The 24,379-nt window shown below is 44.6% G+C and overlaps 1 protein-coding gene across 1 annotated transcript; it reads left to right on the forward strand.

The window, feature by feature from the left end:
• Positions 1–4,088: 4,088 nt before the first annotated feature.
• Positions 4,089–13,117, forward strand: SWSAP1 (SWIM-type zinc finger 7 associated protein 1). The gene is made up of 2 exons (XM_069604161.1): positions 4,089–4,356; positions 12,389–13,117. Exons 1-2 carry the CDS (start codon positions 4,138–4,140, stop codon positions 12,986–12,988), a joined length of 819 nt encoding a protein of 272 aa, XP_069460262.1. The 5' UTR covers positions 4,089–4,137; the 3' UTR covers positions 12,989–13,117.
• The last annotated feature ends 11,262 nt before the right edge of the window (positions 13,118–24,379 follow it).

Consider the following 24,379-nt stretch of genomic DNA (forward strand, 5'->3'; position numbering starts at 1 on the left):
CCTACCTGGACGAGGAAGTGGGACATGGAGATAATAGACAAGACAGTATAGACCATCTTCCAAGAGTCATGTTTGTTTTGAATGTAGTTTGGAGCGGTTGTTAAGTCCAGATACCATGACGGACTCACACTGGAGTGCCAAGCCATATGCAAGCTCGGTAGTCCCCTGTGCTCGAGAAACAGAAGTGAGCAGAGAAGGACCAGGTTACTTACTGATAACCCTCATTACTCCAAGTCCTGCTCTTCCTTGCCACAGTACTTTACTTTAGAGGCACCAGCCTCCATGACAGGAACCTTATCTTTACAGTTAAAAGTTTCCACTACAACCGTCCTGAGAGACCCCTTGAGCATTATCCCAGGATGGCCGTGCCACTGGTTGACCTCCACTGAACCTTTACCAGCAGGGGAACCTCTGCTGCTTCACAGGCCAAGCAAAAGACAGTACATATCCACGGGTTAAAGGAGACCACAAAGGCCCTCTTGGCAGTCCCTAAATCCCAAATGTCACAAATAATTGGACCACTTTCCAAAAGGATGCTGTCCTACGAATGTACAAAGATACCGCCCTGCCGCCATCTAACGTATGCCAACCCTACTCCTTGAAAAAAAGACTTGTTCAATAGGCAGTCCGGAAGCACAATATCCTGTGATCTGTGGAATTCGGTAACCACATTTGGCAGAAAAGCAGGTACGCAACGAAGCACTAATGCTTCAGGCAGAATTCTCATAAACGGCTCCATACACAAATGTGTCCATATTAACCCACAACCTCCATCCTAATGTGATAGCAACGAAAACAACCGCTTCTAGTATCAATAAGCTTCAACATTAGTGGAAGGGGTGCCTCAATAATCCACAGGACTGAAAAGAGAGGAACAAGATGCCCCACCAGAGTCTCTCCCTCAAAGCTGCCTCTCGAGGTCTCTATGAATGCTTTCACAGCCAAGCACTGTGACCTCAGGGGAGAGAGGACCAATCTCTTATTGAACCCATCTAATAAGAACTGTAGTACAGCCGGAATATTGCATGTCAGAGCCTGCACCTGATTCTTCTTGCATCAGGATACAAAATAGTCCCAGAGCCTTTTATGACATTTCAGGGTATATATATCGAAAGGTGGACCAGTAGAACGGGATGACACCAATTAACAAAAAAATCTTCATTTTAATCAATATTCATATAACAAAAATAACTTCATGTATAGTTTAAAAACCTTCAGTTCATTTAATCAACATCTCTCTCAAACATTCATTCTCAAACCCATACTTCCTCATTCATACTTCTTTAACAGTAAAACCAATTTGGCATTTCATATGCTGTGTGTTCATAATATTACACAGACATTTCCATAGGTTACAATAATGTATTAATGACCCAGTCCTTATTATCAGGTGTCGTATCACATCTGGGTTTTGATTTCCAGATTGTTCAAATAGTCGTCAACCAGATGTTGCAATTTATTGTCCATCTGGAAAAATACCAAGCGACCCGGATCTAAACACACTACCAATGTTCTGGCAAACTCCTTAAAAATTGAGGAATGGGTTGGGTCCTGCAAGGTGCATTTCTGCTGATGGGTGAGCCCCCCCACCCTGTGACCCTTCGCATCAGTGTTTCAAGTGATTGGCACTGATCGCACCAGCGGAATACTTGTACTTGGCTTGCCCATAACTAGCCACCAATGAAAGCTGTCCTTCAGTGCCAGTGTCACTGGCATCAGAGTCTTGAATACCCAGAGGGAAGGACTCCAACGTGGATGCAAGTGGCAAACCAGAAGCCTCATGTGTAACCTCGCCCATGGCACCACAAACACCCATGAAGACAAATGCCCATGTTCTCGGTGAGGCCTCCATCGGACCCATTTCCGCAGAAAGTCCTGCAGGGGCACAGATTGGTTCATCGGGAGCAATACCTTGCCTGCGTCCATCCTGAACTGGGTACCAATGAATTTCAGATGTTGATAAGGGGAGAGGTGAGACTTCTCCTGTAGTTCTTGTCAAGTTGAAGAAACAACTGAGATGACTTTGAGTGCATGTAGTCCACCAACTGAGTCTTCGAGGATGCCTTCACCTGCCAGTCGTGCAAGTAGGAAAAAACCTTTACCCCATATAGGTGAAGACAAGTTAAAAGATAAATAAATAAAAAACCACCACCAAAGCGTCCTGTGTGGTGCCGTCCACCAATGAAAATGCTCGAAACATGGGCTGTATTCACTAAGGAAAGCCAGCAGTATGAGCATTTTCATTGGTTTAGGTCTCTTCCCTTCCCCGCTGCCCCTTCACCGTAGCACCTGTGTAGCTCCCTAACACTGGTGCTAATTATGTCTTTTTTTAAAATAAAGAAACGTACAAGGCTTCTGCTGCACAGTGCTGCTTTCCTTGAAGTCCTTGTCATCATGTTGATGACATCACAGTCATCAACACTGAAAATGGACTTTCAGGACACAAGCACTGTGCGGCACCGGGCCATGCAGCCAAGGTACATTTTTTTGTTTATACAAAAAAAGACTTAATTAGCACCCGTGTAGGGAACTACAGGGGTGTCAATGGCGATATTAAACAAAGCGGCGGGCATACGTTGCCGGTGCCACCCATGTTAATATCGCCTCATTAACTATCTGCACCTCTCCATCTAAAATACCCTTCCTCCAGGATCTCTTTAAGCTAGCTATGTGCTTCTAAAGCAAAGGTTATGTTATGTCTAAGCCATTTTTTTAAGGTAATGGCATATTTGCATAAACCAGCACCTGGTGTAATAAAAATTTCTTAGCCAAGTGTGCCTTTAAGCTCTAGATTTATAAACAAGGCGTGTGTCCTTAGTATCTGGGCTCTGCAGTTTTATTTGGTCACAAAATACTTGCAAACACGACACATTCCAATCTGTAGGTGCTTATCCAGTCCTGGTTTTTTGTTTGCATTCTGGGGCTTGTATTACAAGTTGTATAATGGGAAAAGTGGAACAAGTCCCAGGATGTAAAGAAAAAAACGTGGACTGGATAAGCACCTACAGAATGGAATGTGTCATGTTGGCAAGTATATACTCACACTAAAAAAAAGTCTCTACATTGCAGGACATATATACCAGTCTGGACAGCTACAACAAGTATGTGAGGGTTTATCTCTTTCTGTATTCAGTTGTCCATAAACATGTCTGTATGTTGACACGTGGTTTGCCAGTGCAAGTGTACATCGGCTTCAGGACAGATTTCACTGGGAGTATCCTGATCTGAAGCCCAGTTACAAACAACCTGACTTCATCGAACAAACTGCTTTCAGAAGTGTGCGAGTGTGTGGGCAACAAGATATGTTTTGCAGGAGCCTCGCCACATCCTGCTCGGGCCCTTTTCCTGTGTTGCCTGTTGAGATATAGTACCATGATGGCAGTGCATACAGAAAAGCCTCAACTATTGGCTTTGCCAACACTTGTTTTAGTTGTATTTAAGAAAAATCCGCCTTGGTGAACCAATCCCTGCCATGAAGCTACAACTAGTCCTGCCACAAAGGGCGATGGTGTAGTAAAGGTGCCTCATAAAGTAAATACTGTGACGAGGAAGAGTGGACGTGGAGTAATGAAGATTACCGATAAGTAATCAGAGCATTCCCAGCGCTGCTCATAAGAGCAAGTTTCTCTTTAACGCTCAATCAGGAGGTCCACAGAAGCCCTTCTGCCAATCACGTGACAACGTGAAGCTAATGTTTCAAAACAAGCACTTGGACGTAAAAGCTTCGGCCATCTTGGAACGGTTTACCAAGTATTACAAGTATCATTATTGTGAAATCAATTCTTTTAGGCAAAAAGGATTGGCACCGAATCGCCGCTACTCAGTGAAAATGTAACGTCAATCCGTACCCACCCGCCCTCAACAGGACGATTTTGTAAGGGAAGTATGGCTGCACTATAACCCAATAATACTAAATAATTTATTGATATGGTAGGCTGGTCAAAAATGAATATGATAGTCGGAGTCCTGCGGGAATATGGTTAGCGAACGGCGCATTAATTGGGCGGGCAATATCCTCCAATCGCGGCTGTGACGTGACAGGTCGGACGTTTAAAATCAATGGAAGATTGTTAGGGACGTTCGGAGGCGTGTCCCCAAACTCCCGCCTTGCGTTAACCACGCCCCGAAGCCGTGGCGATGTCGGGCACGCTGAAGCGGGTGCTCGGCCACCTGGGCAGTCTGCCCTCCGAGTCTCGGCCATGCCTGTTACTGGGAGAGCGGGGCTCAGGGAAAACGACGCTACTGTTGACGGCCGCGCTGAGAGCGTCGGCGGATGACGGCCGCGGGGCAGTGTTCATAGCTCGGAACCCGTTGCAAAGTCTGCCCGCAGGCGCGCGGGACCCACTCAGCCTCAAGGTGCGCATGCGCCGGAACCACGGGTTAGCTCTGGGATGGGCGGGAGGTTTTCATGCGCGCAGCAAGCCACCACGTGTAGAAACCGTCGCAAATTGGCGGGAAATTACCTTAGGCACGAGGGTTGCAGTCCTGATTTAACACGTTTTCAGTGCTGGTACATGGGACTACTGTAGCGCAAACCCATCTAATATTAAATGCCTGTGTGCCGGTGTGTGTATAAATGGTGTTTTTTGCGAGGATGAAATATCCCGGCATGCCAGTTTATAATGTAAACTGCGATGTACAATGATCATGAGGAAAAATACAATTTAGTGGTACTTACGACTTTATTGGGACTGGTGGATCTTGGTGAAGCTTAGTTGTGCTTATATTGGTTTTCATTGTCCAATAAAACCGATTACTTGGTATACCTGTTTGAATAATGCAGTCCACAAACTTTTCTGAGTGTTTCCGCCATGTGTAAAATAGATAATTGGTCTCAACACCTCCGATATGGAACCTGCTAATATTTCTTCATCATGTCTTCGATTTATCACTGTATGGAAGCTTGTATAAGAACATTTTAGTTTTTGCACATTTCAGTTACTACATACCGCAGTGTAATGAGATGCACAAAGTTAAGAACGACAGAAAAGGGTCTGTTTTTCCAACTTCATACATTTGTTTATGTTCTGAAAAAGATGCGGTCAGTGCACCTCTAGGTGGGGTCGTCACCCTGAAGAAATGCTTGCAACATTTTTAACATAAAAACAGTATTGTCTTATAAAGAATTTGTCTCATTTCAATGCATGAATACCGTAAACGGGCAACATTTTTTTGAATACCAAATTCCTGTAGCAGTGTTCATCGTATTAGATGACAGCAGTACACATTTCTAAACACTTGTTATGTGACATAACATTAAACAGCATTAACAATGACTATCCAATCAGGTGCAAGAATAAAACATGATTCAAGGGAACCCAGTTAGAACAAAGTAAACATATTTATTCAAAAGTATTATGTCTAGATCAGGGCTCAAGTCGTGGTTATACACTGGTGGACCGGGTCCCCCCACTTTTTTCAGAGAGCACCTTGACAGAGACGTCGCTAGGGGAGGTCTCGGGGGCTATAGACCTGGGTCTTTGGTTGTAGCCTCAGATAGAATTTCAGGGGCTACAACCAAAAGGCTTGTCAGCCCGAGTCCCGACATTAGCCTAGCCCTGGATCTTTCCCAGACATAGCAATACCCCCTGCCCCTTGATATGCTAATTTGTAGTGACTCCACATTCAATTGGTATGTTAATGAGGCCCCTACACCTCTTTATTTTTGTTAGGACCTGGCCCCTGGTCTAGATAGATGCAACATTGTAATGCTGCTGGTGTTCATTTACTGTTAATTTCCTTATTTCGAGCAGATATGAGAGGTAAAAACTATTTGTCTTTCTGTAAAATCAAAACATGGCACATAATAAGGAGCTACAAGCCTGGGTAGGATTGACTTGAGTTTACTGGCTACGTTGCCACAATTTGTTGGTATGTGCACGTTTCCAGATCCACAGTTCGGATTTGTTCATGTCTGCAGCAGACAAGATTTCATGTAACCGATTGATCCATGCTTGTAATAGGCTTGGTTGAATGCCGTTATTACCATTTGGAAAGATCCTGTATGCTGGTGCTGATGGAATCAGGACCAATTCCCTGGTATAGAGCGAATTGAGAGACAGTTTGTATCTTACCACTGTCATAGAAGTGTACTGAGGCAGATTCAGTACCCGGCGCCAGAAAAAGCTCTCTAGCATATGCCAGATGTTTTCTTCAATGTTCCAGCCAGCCTCGTCTCCAAATATGATTGCTTGAACCACCTTTTGCAGATAGAAGGTCAATACAGGTGCTATAGTGAATTTGCCATGTTATCTTGGAACCTTGCAGGGCAAACATCCTCATCCCATTTTTTTTTCTTTTTTTTAAGTCAGCAACCCACTGATGTTCACGGATTGAATTGTTAAACTGAATATCTAAATACCTTATAGAGGTCACAGCACTCAAGGTTTCACCAGCAATCGTTCACCTGAATGCTTTATCTTTCTTTTTGCCCAGGCCACCAATTGTCAGAATTTTGTTTTTTGTTGTATTTAATTCAAGTTCATTAGCTGCTAGATATTCGTGCAGCTTCCTGAGCAAGCGCTGTAACCCAATCTGGGTACGGTCTATCAAGACCAAGTCATCCACATAGATTATGCATTTTACCGGCACGTTGTTGATCTTCAGTGGAAAACACTGGACTTGGTCAAGATGCGTTGGGAGGTCGGACAGGAACAGTTTAAACCACCCTGCGGCAAGTGGGCACACTTGCTTGACACCTTTCTCAGTTTTTATTGTGTCTGATAGGTCACCTTTGTTGTTTAGTCTTACGCGTCTGGACATGTGGGCATGCAGTGCCATCACTGGTTCGAATATTTCAGCCAGACACTTCCAATCTATCAGTTTCGACCAACGCTTTCCACGATTGAGGCAGTCGAAAGCCTGTTTCATGTCAATAAAGGCAACGTGTAATTTCCCATTGGCTTTCATGATTTCGAGCTTTAAGATATTCAAAATTAAGAGATTAACCTCTACTCCGACTCCATGAGTGAAGCCTGTTTGACGGATGTCAGCAATCTTCATAAATTGTGCCCACAAGGCCAATTTGTATCGCAAAAAAGAGCCAAAAATGTTCCCAATACTGATCACCCTTCTTATATATTGGGACTACAATAGCCGTTGACATGACTCGGGGAGCTGTTTTTTAATTGATATGGGAGTAAACAGCTTTTCGATAAAGATGCCCATTCTTTCAATTTCCTTTTTAATATTACATTTGTAATTTGGTCAGGGCCAGCAGCACGTGAGGTTTTTAAACCCCTGAATAGCATATATTATTTGTTTCAAAACATGCATGGCTTAATTTGTTAAAACACTTTTACAATGGGTTTGAGTTTTATTTTGTACAGTGTTCTGTTGTCCACTTGCAAGGGGAAGAAGTTCCCTTTTAGGAGCAAATGAAGCATCCTCATTTCCCATTAGTTGAAGGTTTTCTCTTTTCTGGTTAGAAACAGTACCATTTTGGGACCAAAATGAGGGATTTTGTCCTGAGTCTGAGGCTTTCCTATCCTGTCTTCGCCTGACTAGTTTTAACACCATTTGGACAGAATCAATTTATTAAAAAGATTATACCTGTGGTCTAAATCCCTAGATCTAACTAAATGTCCCTGCGTTGTCTAGTCTCTCCTCTCTTCAGGGTATGTACTTGCCCTCAAGTTTTGCTGTTGGTTGCGACTGTCAAGGTACAGACAAACTGGGGGATCTATCCCTATCCTTGCTCAGTGCTTTCCTGTCAACTAAAAAGGGTTGGACACAAGGTAGATAGTTAGCTTTATTATCATCACCTTGGATCTATGTGTCTTATAACACTGAGATCCTTGAACCCGGAGGTCAAGGAATTTCTAAAAACTCAAAACAGCTCTATTTCCTATTACGCTGTTTAATTAAAAAGATGCTGCTATGTCTAGACTGTGTCCCTTGTTTTCCTTCTCATGAGACACAGGGTTCAGGTCATGACACCTGAGCCTACTGTCTACTGTCAGTCGGGTCAGCGTTATCTCATCATTTTCCCGCTTTCTTCAGGACATACACTGACTTGCCATTTACTGGTCTCCATTATTATTAACAAAACAGCAAAGCGGAACAAAAAGCAACGGCAACAAGAATCATAACTCTTCTCGTCCCATGTGTCCACATCAAGGGTTTGTGGATCGTTTTCCCCAATTTTATACTGGTCGTGGTTTCTTGGTCACGTGTCCTACAGGGAAAAGACGAAGAAAGGGGTATCTTCAGTCTTATGTGTGCAATGTTATCTTGTTCATACTACATATTTGAGTGACAGGGAGGGCATCTCACCTGTCTTCTCTTTTTATGGGTCTGCCCTTCTTGAGAGCCTTTGTCCCAAACTGTGGCTCACTTCACAATTCCAACATCTGTAACAAAATAGTATTTCCTTGTTTAGCTGTTGTGTAATAGAACACTTTTTTCAGCCCTACTGTCTCTTTGAGTGTACCTGTGTTGTCCGTGGTCTTAAGTTCTTCTATTCATCTGTGCCTCTGTCCTTCTGCATGGCTTGGAATGTCCAGACCTCGTTTCCTTCATGGACTGCTGCACATTATCTATGAACAGGCGAGGTATATATTAGTTCAAAGCTAAGGGCACCCCAGAGTTTTAATTCTTTCTAGTTTGTTTAAAGGACTAACTGGCATATTGGTAGTCCTCCTATTGAGAGTAGCTGTCTGTACCTCTTTGAAATATTCCTCTTACCTGAATTTTATGCCCGGTTGACATCGCCCCGCTTCCTCTGTTGCGGTTGCCATTTTAGTGTGTCTCGTATTTGTATATGTTGCGGTCATGTGATCGCGATGTGAACCGCGGTTATTCCTGCTCTGGAGCTTCCTTTATATTAATGGCAGATCATACCTTTTAGTTTCTATTAGCACATATCCACTGTTGTTCAGGGTCGTACTATTTTAAAACTTCCGTGTTGTATTTCAACTCAAACTACTCGGGGCTAGAAGGGTGTTGGGAAATGTATTTTTTTGTTTGTGGCTGCGTTGTTCACAGCAGCCTCCATGTGTCAATTTCTTGCGGTCATGTGATCGCATTACGATCCATTCTTATTGTTATTCTAATGTTTCGTACGTACATTTGGTAATTCCTTTGTTCCCTCTCTGCCCATATACAATATTTTATCTTTCAAATGCTGCTGGTTGAGCCCCCATAATGGGTTTCAGTTTGGACTGACCACCCCTCTAAAGATGTTGGGAAATGTAGTTTTGTGGTGTTTGATGTTCATACTGTTGTGTACACAGCGGGCTACCACATCTCTATTACTATTGACTTATTTTATAGTTTCCCATCGTCAGGACAGCCCATGAGTTCTTCATTCATGCCTCCCCTATTCCTAAGCCTCTTCATGATCGATAGTTAAGTGTTCCCTTAACCGGCCTTTCTTTCCTCTTTTAGTTGGTTATTGTGTACGGAGGTGGTCTCCTGTACTTCTCTGTGATGGAATATAAATTCTACTAGGTTTGCTCATTTTGGAGGTTTAGGAACTGTGTGTTAATCTTACCAACTTGTTCTCTGGGCTAAGATGGTCTATCCCTCCTGGTTCCTATTGGTTTTAAGTATGCCAGATGATTCTGATTTTATAGGATTGCTAGCGCCTGCCAACATATTTCTTCGTTAAGGCCTTCTGTGTGGCTTTTTAATCTATAAATCCACATTTATTCTCAATAGCACAGCCGCTATATTTCCACCTCTCTTTGGTACCATGACTTTTTCCAAAACAGTCCACTTCAGTTCATTTTCTGAGTGGTTGTTTTGTATAAAATGTTCAACTAGCGGTGCTGTACTGCGTTTTGTTCTTATATTTGACCTATGTTCGCATATACGAGTCTTTACCGCTCTTGTGGTCATCCCGACATATCTCTTTGTACATGGACACTGGATTAGGTACACTACATACAACACATAGGTTTGTAAAATAGTACGACCCTGAACAACAGTGGATATGTGCTAATAGAAGCTAAAAGGTATGATCTGCCATTAATAGAAAGGAAGCTCCAGAGCAGGAATAACCACGGATCACATCGCGATCATGTCACCGCAACATATACAAATACGAGACACACTAAAATGGCGACCGCAACAGAGGAAGAGGAGCGGTGCCAACGGAGCATAACAGTCAGGTAAGAGGAATATTTCAAAGAGGGATAGACAACTGCTCTCAATAGGAGGACTAGCAATATGCCAGCTAGTCCTTTAAACAAACTAGGAAGAATAAAAAATCCGGGGTGCCCTTAGCTATATATAATATATACCTCGCCTGTTTATAGATAATGCGCAGCAGTCCATGAAGGCAACAAGGTGTGGACATTCCAAGCCATGCAGAAGGACAGGGGCATAGATTAATAGAAGAACTTCGACCACGGGTCACACAGGTTGTGTTCTGCTGTTCATAATGTTATAGGTGCCATTTGATTTTTTTATGTGATTGAATGTTAATCGAGTGCCTTATATGGTTGGGGGTGTGGAAGTAAGTAGAAATGAAGGACCACAGTAGCAGCAGCATTGAGAGAAGAGCATTAATTGTTTATTTGGAGCTGCATCTTGGTGTTTGTTCTGATGCTGTGTTCCTTCCCCGGGCTGTTTATGGGCTCGGTGCTTGTTTGTTTGTTTGTTTTATTATTTATAATGCGCACATAACCACAAGGATAACAAGGCGCGAACATAGTAAGAGGGTTGTATAGCTTAGTTACATACAGCAAATTAAATAACGTCCCGTGGAGTTACAATAGGGATACAGTGGTAACATGGGTAAACAGATATCAAAGACATTTTATCTAGTGCAGTTTATATAGTAGCAGGAGGTAGCGGGGGTACACTGAACAATAATACAATTGGTGATGGCACTGATAATGGCATGAGGAGCCACCAGGGAGTATTATTTGTCATGGTCCTTCATCCATTGTATAATGTATGTCCTGAACTGAAAGTAAGGGATGTCTTTCCTTAGAGGTGGCGGTAGTGAGTTCCAGTGAGTAGCTGCTTTAACAGGGAAGCTGTTCCCTCCAGTCAGGGACCGTTTGAATCTTGGGACTAGTAGTAGATTGGCGTTGGCACTTCTGGAGGGGCGGTATGAAACCTGTCTAGAGAATCTTGTTATCAGATATTTCGGGGCCATGTCATGAAGGCATTTGTGTGTCAGTGAGACAGACTTAAGGAAAATTTTGTCTTTCGTGGAAAGCCAGTTAACAGATCTTCTGGTATCTGAGATGTGGGCTTTCTTGGGGATACTTAGAGCTGCTCTTAGAGCATTATTTTGAAGGATTTGGATCTTGTTTATGATATGTTTGTTACTGCCTACGTAAAGGGCATTACAGTAATCCAGCTTAGATAGGATCAATGCTCTGGCCAAGGTAGTGCAGTTATTAGGTGTTAGGAGTGGTTTGGCAGCTCGGATGAGTTTACAAGTATAAGCAGTGGCGGAGGCCATTGCGTTTACCTGTTTGTTAAATGATAGTGAGGAGTCTAGGTAAAAACCCAAAGTTTTTACCTCCTTGGCCACAGTGATGGTGTTGTTATCAATTACGAATGATGAGTACATTTGGCCGAGTTTGTTGATATTGGCTGAGGTACCAAGAATGAGGAGTTCTGTTTTGTCATCATTCAGGCATAGTCCGTGTGAGGCCATCCATGCCTGAATGATGAGGTACACTCTGTTTACAAAGGCCAAATCCTTGTCATAATCCCCCGACAACTGGATGAGGATCTGAGTATCATCTGCATAGTTTGTGTAGGTGATACCCAGACCGTCGAGATCCTCGAAAAGGGGCTTTGTAAAGATGTTGTACAATGTAGGTGAGACGCAGGAGCCCTGAGGCTCCTGCGTCTCACCTACATGGTGCATGTGTCCATCCGCCTTTCGGCGTAAAGAAAGGGAGTGATAGCATGAGAAACGGAGGGCAATGAATACAGTTTGTATCAGGACATGGATCCAACTAAAGAGTTGATGAGGAAGAGCTAAACATCACGCTTTAAACAAAAGTGAACAGGAGCCATCTCTAGTGAACCAAGGGCTAATATATAGCATGCCACTTGTCTAAATTACCCATGAGATGAAAACTATAACATTTTGTGCATTGTATAGGACCTATTCGGCTTTAATAGCTTCTACAAGTTTAGTAAAACACAGTCCTACAAATTCCAAGATGCACAGAGTTAGTCAGATAGGTAGATTTGTGTGGCACCAGTTGACTTTGTGAGGCAAAAGTAGCTTCTGGTAGCTGTAGTTCCCAAGTTTACCAAACTCTTTTAGACTATAATCAGGATCTAAATGGCTCCAAGATATTGCAAACCCTGTCGGAATAACACATGATGAGAAGATTTTTTAGAACTGTAATCTGTGTTCATTTGATACATTCTTTTTAATAACTGTATTTTATTTTCAAACTTGCTTTTTTAGAAAATCCAATTTGTCTATCCTCGGTCCCTTGAGGAGCTGCAGACCTTCATCGCTTCAATGCATGAGAAGAAGAGTTCTCCATCCCTCATTCTCCTGGATGGGATTGACGATTATTTAGATGGCAACAGCGGGCAACAACTGGTAGCTCGCCTTTCAGCATTGCTAGTTGACACAGCCGCATATTTCACAGAAAAGCTCAGGCTAACCTCCAGAAGGCCAGACGATGCCCTCTGTTGCTGCCACCTCATTGTCTCCATTAGATTACCCAGGGAATCCGGAGAGGAGACTGAAGGAGCACAGGAGCGCTTGGTCATTGACCGCTATTTCCCAGAGAAGTGTTGGCTCCAGCGGGATGCCGAATGGCCTGGGGCAGGTGCGCAGGTAGATGGAGCAGAGCAATACTATATGGCCAGATTTTCTGATAGACAAGTGCCTAATCTGGACATATGTTCCTCCAACAATGATGACGTATGGAGGCTAGGAATCGTATCGGATGGCACACTGAAGGCTTACCCAGCACGGAGCAAAGGGCAGGGACATGAAGAAACCCCAAACGCTTTGGATGCAGCACTACCTTTAAAAGTGAAAAAACAGCTTTAGCAGCAGTTCCTGGGCCATGGAGTCCTATCTCAATGGATCTACATTGTATGTTTGAACAATGTTCCAAAACTGTTTCTGTTCTGTTGTTTTCCCCTAAAGTGATTCAATTAAAAATGTGTTTTCAGTGAACTCTTGTCTCAATGGTAATAGAGGTGTAAAGTACACCTGCAACGTTGTCTTTGGGTCTGCCTGTTGGGCAAGAGGACTAAAAACAATAGTTTACCATTAACTATGATCAGTTTAGCGGCAGAACTGCCCAATCTTCCTTTTGGTTTCAAAATCTTCATTACATCTGTAGCAAATGTGTAGGTCTACAAACAACATTTCTTTGTATGCGGGGTTCATGTTTTAGCACGTGATGCTGGGTTCAGGCAATTGCAACGCAACGGGAGAGATCATTGAAAAGAAAAAAAGGTAGAAATTTGGTCTTGCAAGTTGGTGAAGCATGAAGGTAAGTGTTCTGGTGGGCTGTTGGGTTTGATGCAGGTTCACAAGTGTGGAAACATACATTTCAGGTAGTTATCATTTAGTTTTATATTGCTTTGGTGATACTGTCTGATTGTGCCTTTTCTCAAACACTAATTCTTAAGCTGTATGAATTTATAATATCCAGCCCCAACATTTGCTCTCGTCACTAACTAATGCAGAGTGATAATTGACTTTTGACAAGTTAGAAATAGTGTGCTGCATGAAATTGGAAAATTGAGGGGCAAGAGTGACTTTGTATGCCTGGAGATAGTAATTTACAATTTAACATTTCAACACAGCTAATATCTTTTTTTGGCATATGCGTAAGGGTGGGGAGGGCTCTGGGAGATGATGAGGAGAGCTGTACACGGGAGATGATGAGGAGAGCTGCACAGCAGAAAGTTATCTATGTGTAATCCCAATACCCCATAATGATCTCTTTCCTCAATAAAAAAACGAGAATAGCTCTGCCTGTCGTTGGGATCCATGAACTCTCTTTTTGGAAACTAATATTTCACTCCCAATCCCAATTAAACAGAAATGTCTATCCGATCATACTATCCATCTAGACATCTTTCTTTTGTTGATGCACCTATATGAATGCATATTTCTGTTGCCTTTTAGACCAATATGGAGGAGAATATCTGGTTATCGTAGTTAGGCTTTCTGTTATGCAGCAAATTAACCAGGTAAGTGGGTGTGTTATGAATTTAATTCGGATACCCATGATGGATAACTAGGATTCTTAGTAGGTAACATTTGATTCTCCAGCATTGGTTCTTTCATAGATTCAGATGCTTGAATATTCCCCGTCGTCAGACCGGGAATCCTCAGTGATTTAAATAATTATTAAACATTTTAAATATGTACATTATTTCCATAGCACTATGAATGTAGATTGCCCATTATGGTCTATGAGCCATTCACTTGTGTAGTCCCTCCACCTAACTTTGGTCCTTTATGGCCCTAACCAATGAGGTGGCAGTCCTTATGCTCCACCCCAGTCAGCGATCTTCAGATTTTTCACTGCAGTCTAACAGACAGAGGGAATCCTCCAGCTCTCTGAGCTTTTCGAAATCTTTTCTCTTTGTTGGATATATTATAGTCTCAAAAAATACCCTATTGTGATCTCCTGATCAAGTTCTATCTCCTCTGTGTTTCAGGGCTCAGAAAACATTTGTTCTCACCTTAAATCCGTCGAGTGAAATTCTCCTCAAACTATGGCTGAACATCAAACTGCCAAAAAGCCTTCCCTGTTCAGGGAGTGCACGAGGTGCATGAAGAAGCTTGTCTACATGAAGGATCCTCATGAGCAATGCATCTACTGCCTGTATCATGAAATCAATAAATGTGACATTTGCAGGACTTTCTCCAATAAAAACCTGCAGGACAGACACAGAAGACTTCTTTTACATTTAGAAGCCAAAGGTCTATCTTCTGAGGAAGAATCTGTCAAGACAGCTCCTGTACATTCTAGCAAACCATCTGAGAGGCAGACTTCAAAAAGAAGGGCCTCTTCAGTAGAAAGGAGTACTTCTCCCTCTCATAAAAGTAAGAGGAAGGTGGAATTAACTTCTCTCACACCCTCTTTGGGCTCTGGAGACCACAGGAAACGGCATCCTGAAGAAGAAAACACCTCCAAAGATAAGGAGGCATTTTCCAAAAACCCATGGGGGGCAATTGTCTACGGAAACGCCTTCTACGAGCAGCAATAGCGATAGAGGCCTATCGACGACCAAGCTGTTGACAAAACCTAAATCGTCCACGATGACGACACTTCAAACCTTGTCATCGACGGCCAAATCCTCGTTGTCAAAATCAGCATCCATGAAGCAATCGTCGACGAAGGAATCCCATCACTCGTCCACGAAGCTCTTGTCGACGGATAAGGACCATCACCCGTCCACGAAGTCATCGTCCACGAAGCCACCGCGACAAAGTGATCGTCCACAAAGCCATCATCGACAAAGCTTGCAACGACGCCGTCAACGGCATCATCTTCGTCTACGGAAAAAATTAAATAAAACACCCTCCACAGACGCCACTGTTACGCCATCCAAAGAAAGTAGTCCCACCAAACCAATGGGAACGGTGCCTCCTATATCAGAGACTCATGAACCAATAGGAGCACAACTATCTCCTTTAAGAGATGACAGAACTCCCTGACATAATTCTTCAGGAGGAGTTTTCGGATACAGAATTCGTTGTTGAGCAACCTTTTCTCACCCCCAAGGAACACAGCCCTCCCTGGCATCCAACTACAGAGGAACCTGCCGATCCTTACGGTCCAGCACTCATGGAGTCGATGCAAAGGATCATTGACGAATTTAACAGATGTGAAAGGGAAAAGAATAGGACATCCATACCGAAGGAGGTAAAATCTCCACAGGGACGATGCTTCACCGACAAGGGTACCGTCTCTGAGATCATCGCCTAGGCCAAGATCATCTGTTCGAGATCCGACGATTGTGCCATCGACTGCATCGGTCTCAGATTGGCAACAGGATCTTTTTCAGGAATTTCTCAGACCCAGAGGAAGGGGAGATTACGCATGAGCCTGACACTCATAGTGAATGGGACGATTACATTGTTGAAAAACCTAGGAAGAAAGACTCTCCAGGAGACTCTTCACCACTGGACGATTTGGTCTCGTTTCATACCATAATCGGCAAAGCTGCAGACCTATTCAAATTACAAGTCACATCAGAAGAGAAAAAGTCAGTGCTTTATGAGCACAGGGACAAACGTAGAAGAACAGTCACTACCATTCCACTTCTTGATACCATATGGGACTCTGGATCAGAAATTGGCTACGCTCTTATCCACGCCTGTTCTGGTTTCAAGACCTGAAAAGAAATACAAAGCTCCTGACACAGCACCACTTTGTCTAAGCGGACATACTAAGCCAGATTCTGTCATCACGGTGGCAGCCAGAAAGAAGTTGGCCAATCCCACATCACCCTTATCAGCCCCTCCAGACAAGGGCGTAAGTTAGAGGCCATGGGTAGGAAGGTATCCTCATCAGCCTCTCTTACCATCAGAGCGGGCAATGCACTAGCCATGACAGCTTGGTTTGGCTGCAAGCTATGGCTTTATATGTCTAAACTGGCCAAACATTTACCAGTGGATCTCCAGGAAGAAGCCAGAACAATCATAGCGGACGGAGAGGCTACCTCAGATCATATGATCGACGCAGCAGTAGATGTGGCTGGCTGAATCAGGCTTCAGACAAATGGGCCACAGTACTGTACTTCGCAGACTGAAGGAACAGAACTGCTCAATGATCCTGATAGCGCCGGATTGGGCTCGGCAGATCGATCACGTTGGCCCCAGATTCATCTCAAAGCTCATCAGTATCTTTTGACACAACAGAACCACAAGGTCCTCCACCACAACCCAGCGAGCCTGTTTCTCAAGGCCTGGTTCCTGAGCAGCGAAAGCTAATGAATCTGAGTCTCCATGCAGATTGTTGGGATATTATCAAGGCGTCAAGGGCTCCTTCTACTCGGATCACCTGTATCAGAAAATTGACTCGTTTCTCCAAGTGGTGCGAAACATCATCAGTGAACCCGCTCACTGCATTGGTTGAGCAAGTGCTGCCTCACTTATTGCATTTGGCTAAGGCAGGACTTTCTCTATCCTCCATCAAGGTTCATCTATCGGCCATAGCTGCATATACAACGAATCCAGATAAACAGTCATTACTCACTCAGCCGGCTGTCAAGATCTTCTTGAAAGGGTTGATGCGTACTTACCCTCCTACGCCAACATCGGTCACAGCCTGGAGCCTAAATACGGTACTGACAGCTCTCATGGAACCTCCATACAAGCCTATTCATAGATGTGCCATAAAATATGTATCCTGGAAAACGGCTTTCTTGAGTGCCATCACATTGGCCAGGAGGATCTGTGAGTTGCAAGCCTTATCATCAGAACCTCCTTTTACCTTGCTCCATAAGGACTATGTCATTCTGAGAACACATCCTAAATTCCTTCCTACGGTCTTATCAGAAATGACACTCACAGAGCGCATTGTCCTCCCAACTCTCTTCCAGAATCACACCTCTGATGCAAAGAGAACTTTGCATTCTCTAGATGTGGCATGGGTACTAAAGTTTTTACAGAGAACTAAGGAGTTCCGCTCCTCCAACAGATTGTTTATGGCTTTTTCTGGCTGCACTAAAGGTCAGCATATCTCAAAACAAAGTCTGGCACGTTGGGCTTCTCAATGTATCACCCACTGTCATCAGTCTAAAGGTGACCCCCTCACCAAGCCTCCTTCGGCTCACTCAACCAGAGGGAGAGCAGCTTCAGTAGCGTTTCACGCAGGGGTAGCATTGAATGACATATGCAGAGCCGCTACCTGGAGCACTCTGCACATGTTCGCCAAGCATTACTGCTTGACGGAAGATACCAACAAAGAATCTGCAGTTGGCTTGCAGTGCTCCGTCACCTCTTTGCATAAGGTAGGATCAGCCTTCTCTCCCGCCTTTACCTGGGTATGAAACCTTTGTGTTGCTGTATGGTAAAGGCTCACAGAAATCTGTTCTGCATATCTATGTATATATGATGGTAGCATGTTTTAACTGCTTGGTATTCTATTCAAGCATCTGAATCTATGAAAGATCCAATGCTGGAGAAGTCTTAGTTACTTACCTGTAACTGTATTTCTCCAGCATTGGTATCTCATAGATTCACATGCACCCACCCGCCTCCCCGAGAGGCTGCTCCTACACTCAGCATCCATCATACTGTAGTCTCTACGGTTCAAAATCTGAAGATGGCTGACTGGGGCAGAGCTTAAGCCCTGCCACCTCATTGGTTGGGGCCATAAAGGACCAAAGTGAGGAGGAGGGACTGCACAAATGAATGGCTCATAGACCATAATGGGCAATCTACATTCATATTTCTATGAAATAATGTATATATTTAAATTTTTTAATATAATTATTGAAATCACAGAGGATTCCCAGTCTGACGATGGGGAATATTCAAGCATGTGAATCTATGAAAGATGCCAAGGCTGGAGAAATACAGTCACAGCTAAGTAACTAAGACTTCTCCATTAATATATCTTTATAAATATACACTAACACTGAGTAGCATCCAAGACCATGGGGAAAAATGAAAGACAATGATTGGCTAAGGATGCTTGACCATCTCGTATATGAATCCAGACACTAATTGCAAGCGTGGATTGAATTTCAGGCTGCAGCTTTGCATGTTCCAGCTAGTGCCATTTTTCTGAGGAGACAAGCGTAACCGCTTTTCCTTTTGTGGAATGAGCCATGTATTTACTTGGGAGTTACTTTTTGTTTTTTTGATAGCGCATAGGTGTGCACAATAATATCCAGCTCAAAATTGATTGCTTTGATGCTGGAAACATGTTTAATTTTCCATAATGCGCAATTGTTGTGAGAAATCTAGGGCAATGTGAATCATAGCTCTGGATTTCTTCAAAGTGATCATGATATTTGGAAGGAGAGGAAAAGCCTACAAGATAATCCCTGATAAATCAATCAAACCGAGCATTCCCCATGGATCGTCTTTCTCACAACCTGGAGCTTTGTTTAAGCCTCTTCATGTTGTCTTTTTTGCTATGTCTCTGCACGTTCTCATCAGAAGAACATGCCTGCAAGCACTTTGTCGCTAATGACGATTTGTGGTAAAGTGTCTAACTGAAAGTGCTGCCCTCTGAGATATGTGCCTCAGGAATCTTCAAATTCCTTCTTGGTACCCAGTGCAACAATGTCTGGGCCCCAATTGATACTATGCAATCACAATAGACAACCTATTATGTACCCTCTGTCCTCTACTAGAGTCAATGACTTTCTTAAACTAATGATATTAGTAATACAAGTATTGAATGCAATCAAGCTGTAAATAGATTGTTTTACCACATAAATTCAATTAATACAAACTGTGTTTCACTTGAAACCATCTTTATATCACAAATCTATAAAATGTAACAAAATAAGCAATGTCATTCTCGTGTGTTTACAAAAATAACAACATAAAACAATTTTCATAGGTCATTCTAAAAAGAAATTAAACTTGTAATAAACGTATCTTTTTCTGATGTTGTATGCCATAAGGACCCTTATAATAGGTGCCCAACAAGTTTCGAATATAAATAGATTCTTCTTCAGGGGGAAGGATCCTGTGTGTAATTCCTAAAATTAATATAGACCGGTGTAAATAAATATTCTAAAGTGTATACTTTCAAAAGAAATAATCATCAGAACAACTGTACTGCGAATGCATTAACCTGTTCATAACGTTTATGATCTTACTCTACACTGGCAGAGGGTACATAATAGGTTGTCTATTGTGTTTGCATACATTATTGTTCAAAAGGTTCCTCAGCTGGGGATATCTTCTCACTCTTCATGAATATTTTTGAAGTGGTGCTTTATATATATACTCATATATTTACCCTCGAGTGTCCCTGTTTCCACAATATACATTCTGTGTCGGGGGTTTCCTCGTAGAACTCACCAAAAATTGCAAAAGTACTCAAAAATGAGTGTACGCCGGTACAATTTTATTCAGGGCCCAGGCGCAGCTGAGACAGCAAATTCAAACAACGCGGAACAGAGCTGCATGAAAAGGCGCTGTCAAAGAAAATTAAAACTTTTATAGAAAGTAAAATCATTAGCATTTGCGATCGGGTGACATTCTCCCCACAAAGAAATGATTGGTCCTCGCACTTTGGACCCATAAAGAACTCCATATGTTGCGATTGATCATTGGGTCCATTAAACTTTCTACACCACTCTCAATTACAATAATGTGACGTCACAATCCAACCCCAATTCCCACAACACAAAATGATATGATTGAAGCATTTGAGATGTCCAGCGGAACTTTATTATTCTGCCTTGGTCCCCTCTACCTGACAATCCTGGGAACGGCTAACCATCACAACACCATCAGAGCCGTGACCCAAGGATAAACTATTGAATAATTGTTGCATATTGCGAACATTCTAACCCTCTTCCCAAGGAAAAATGGTCTGCTGTGGGTCTTGCCGGCTTCACTCGAAAATCACATTTCATAAATGATTTTGAGGAGAGGGCGCTAAAGAGCCGTCCAAGATGGCGGCCTCCCTGTGAGCTCTGTGAAGCTCCCATGAAATCCTGATGAATCGTTGCTATCGTGTTGGTGAAACTAAGCTCTGACGTCGGCATTGTCTGGGCGAGGCGCTTTCGAACCAGGATCCACAATTATTCTGCCTGCTGCCTGACGCTTCGCCTTGAGACTCCCAGTGGAGAAGAACCCCCGCCCCTTCCCCGTGCGGGCCTGGAGTCGCGGCCTCTGCTCGGGCACAGGGGAAAGGGAGCGTGGAAAATCATTCAGCGGTGAGGAGCCTGCCGCCCGACTGCAACATCCGGGAGGCGGCGGGCTCCAAGTCTGCCGGATGAGCCCTGCGGTCTCGCGGCACCTGGGAGCGGCCTGAGAGGAGCGACCCAACCTGCGCCGGTGCGGGGAAGAAAGTCGAGGCAGCCGCCCGTGACCAGCAGCAACCCAGGTACGAGCGCCCGACGCTTCCCCTCGCCGCATACACGCGCGGCGGAATGGCAGCAAATCCCCGAGCTCCCCCGTGTGACAAGCAAGTCAACTGAACCGCCAGGGCCTTAACGGGTCACGTGACAGCGACCCGGGAGTGAGCGGCGCAGACCCCCGACCACGAGGCATAACTCCTGAGGCTACGTTGGCCTGGAACCCCGCTGCCCCCAGTCCAGAAAGCAGCAGAAAGCGAGGGGAGGCGCGACCCGGGCACGCATGTCAGAGAGTCCGGGGAGCAGAATTCGGCAGTGAGCGGCACCCCAGGGCCCCAGCGCTGAAACACACTAGGACGCCTCGCTGGTCCTGGAACTCCGGACATCATACAGAGGCACCCCATATGGACCCGAGCCCTGAGAATTGCTATAGATTTCCCGTGGCACCGGGCCCCCGGTGCTAACCCAGAAGCGTACTTCCCAACAGCACTGCCACCTCCCCTCAACCCAGCAGCAAATATCCAGTGCATAACGAAGACGCCATATCATAGGAGGTGACACAAGGCCCTGTCTCCAGGCCGGCTTGCTCCGCCACCTGGCCCGGCAAGTTATAAATACAATCACCCTGCCTGATCGCACGGACCAGCACCACACAGCTTCCAGAGTCACAGACGCGCCTGTCCACAACAAGAATGGGGAAACCAGACAGGTCGCAGAGAAAGCTGCCTTTTGAAAGTTGCTCCTCTACCAAAACGGCCCCCCCCTAACAGTAGGTCTCAATCCCCCACCCAGGCTCCACCTCATGACGGAGAAGAATCACAGGACTTCGATATCAGGGAAATACTACTTGACCTCAAAGCCGGCATAGGAGGCCTGAGTAGCAAACTAGACACACTTTCCTCCAAAGTGGACCAGCTCCAACACAGGCTGGATGGACATGCGAACCGACTAGACGCAGTCGAGCAGAGGGTCTCAGACCTTGACGACAGGGCGTCAGCCATGGCTACCAAAGTGTCCTCACTCGAAGCGCAGATGAAAATAGTAACGGCCAAAAATGAGGACTTAGAAGGTCGCTCCCGGCGCAATAATATAAGGATCGTCGGAGTCAGAGAGCACCAATTGACCACCAAGATGGAGGACCACGTAGAGAAGATCTGCACAGACTTGTTCGGCCCTAATATCCTGTCCAAGCTTTTTGTAGTCGAACGAGCTCACAGAATACCTAAGTCAAGACCTATCCCCGGGACGAACCCACGTCCCATTATAGCTAAGCTGCTGAACTATAAAGATCGTGACGCAATCCTCACAGCCGCAAGAGACAAAGGAGATCTGCAATACGATGGAGATAAGTTACAGTTCTTCCCAGACTTTTCACAAGCAATGCAGACACAAAGACGGTCGTTCACAGCTGTGAAGCGCAGGCTGCAGGAAAACCAAATTCAGTATTCAATGATATTCCCGGCGAAACTCTGCATTCAATTCGAGGGGAAGATCCAATTTTTCAACACTCCCGAAGAGACAAGTGACTATCTGGATCGTAACGGCTGTAGGCCTGCCCATAACAATGGTCTCCCACAGAGAGAGAACCGCCCGAGGAGAGACCCGCCATAAAGCTATCGCCGGGAGCTAACACAAATCAAATTCACCCGCTCTCTGCCAACGCAATACATTCATCTCCACGAAATAGAAATGCAACAGTGGGAGGAAGCAACCTCGTCTTGGAGGGCTACTAGTGCCCCTTGCACAGCAATGTTGACAGTTTGGTTTATAAGGGATTGTTTGTCATGGGCCTGTTGGGGGTTGAGAAAGACTCTGAGGGGAAAGCCCTATTGGTGCGGGAGATAATCGCGGGAAAGGAAGTAGTAATTGTGAACTCTTACGCACCGAATACCGACGGTCCAAACAACTTTAACTGTGTGATGTCCCAACTGGGAAAAACCAATGCGGCAACCATTATATGGGGAGCAGATCTCAACACACCAATTGATCCCAGACTAGACAAATCCCACAACACAGCGGGGAACCCGTCCAAAGCCAGCGCTCAAGTTCAAGAGATCTGCCAGACATTTGGCCTAACTGACACCTGGAGGCAGCATGTGGTGACACAAAGGACTATACCTTCCACTCTGCCGTCCACAACACCAGTTCCCGGATTGATTATATCTTGGCTTCCTCCCACAGCCCATTCATCTGGGGGACGAGTCAAATCTTGCCACGCACCCTGTCCGACCACTCAATGGTCACACTCAACGTCTCCCTAGCGAGCGCAACAGTTCCTGGACTCAACTGGAGATTCAAACATGGCTCTCTCACCGACACAGTCTTTGCAGATGAACTACGCAAGGAAATAATGGCCTTCATCGAGACAAACGTTGGTTCTGTCGATTCCCCCGGCACCATTTGGGAAGCTCTAAAATGCTTTGTACATGGCATATGCCTGGCCAAAGAAAACGTCATACTAAGACTGATCCGGAGAGAGCTCTCAAGTAGTGAGAAGCGTTTCAAAGCTTTAGAGCGTCAAGTTCTCATTGCTCCAAATTCTCACACTCAAGCCGACCTAAAGGAGGAACTTCTGAAGTTCAGGGAAACGGCCGAACGGGAGATAAAATTCCTGGGTCATGGTCACCAGATACGGCAATATGGGGAGGGACAGAAACCAGGCACCTTGTTGGCCCGCCTACTGTCAATGGACAAAACCCCGACACAAGTTGATTGTGTCAAAGACGCTCAAGGACAGCGGGTATATACTGAGGAGGAAATCGCTCTCACGTTCCGTAATTTCTATCAGAACCTGTACAGTTCCAAAGGTAACTCAGATCCGAACTCTATACAGGAGTATCTTAACGACACTGAGCTATACTGGGTGGAGGCAGACCTGCGAGAACCACTAAACGCTCCGATAACAGAGGAAGAAATTCTGGAGGCAATAAAATCCCTTCCAAACTCCAAAGCGCCAGGACCAGACGGGCTCATTGGAGAGTTCTACAAAGCCCACGCATCCATCCTCGCCCCACTCCTGCTCCGCGTCTACGAAGAAGCAGTTGAGCACGGAAGCCTTCCCCCCACACTGCGCAAAGCCAATGTTATGGTACTACATAAAGCCGGCAAACCCGCAGATGAATGCGCATCTTACAGGCCGATCTCCTTAATCAACCTGGACAATAAAATTCTTGCCAAAATACTTGCAACACGGCTACTCCCTCTCATGCTGGCCCCGGTGATTGGAGACCAAGCCGGATTCATTCCAGGACGCAGTACCACATACAGCATCAGAAGACTGTTCGGAGACATCGAGGCCATAGATCCAACACAACAGGCGATTGCGGTACTTCTTGACGCCGAGAAGGCGTTCGACTCTTGAATGGCCATTCATGATGGCAGCACTTAGACAGATGGGCTTTGGTCATTTCTTTATCAAGTT

Source organism: Ambystoma mexicanum, chromosome 3q (assembly GCF_040938575.1).
Source record: "Ambystoma mexicanum isolate Mex_15411 chromosome 3q, UKY_AmexF1_1, whole genome shotgun sequence".
NCBI classification, from domain to species: Eukaryota; Metazoa; Chordata; class Amphibia; order Caudata; family Ambystomatidae; genus Ambystoma; species Ambystoma mexicanum.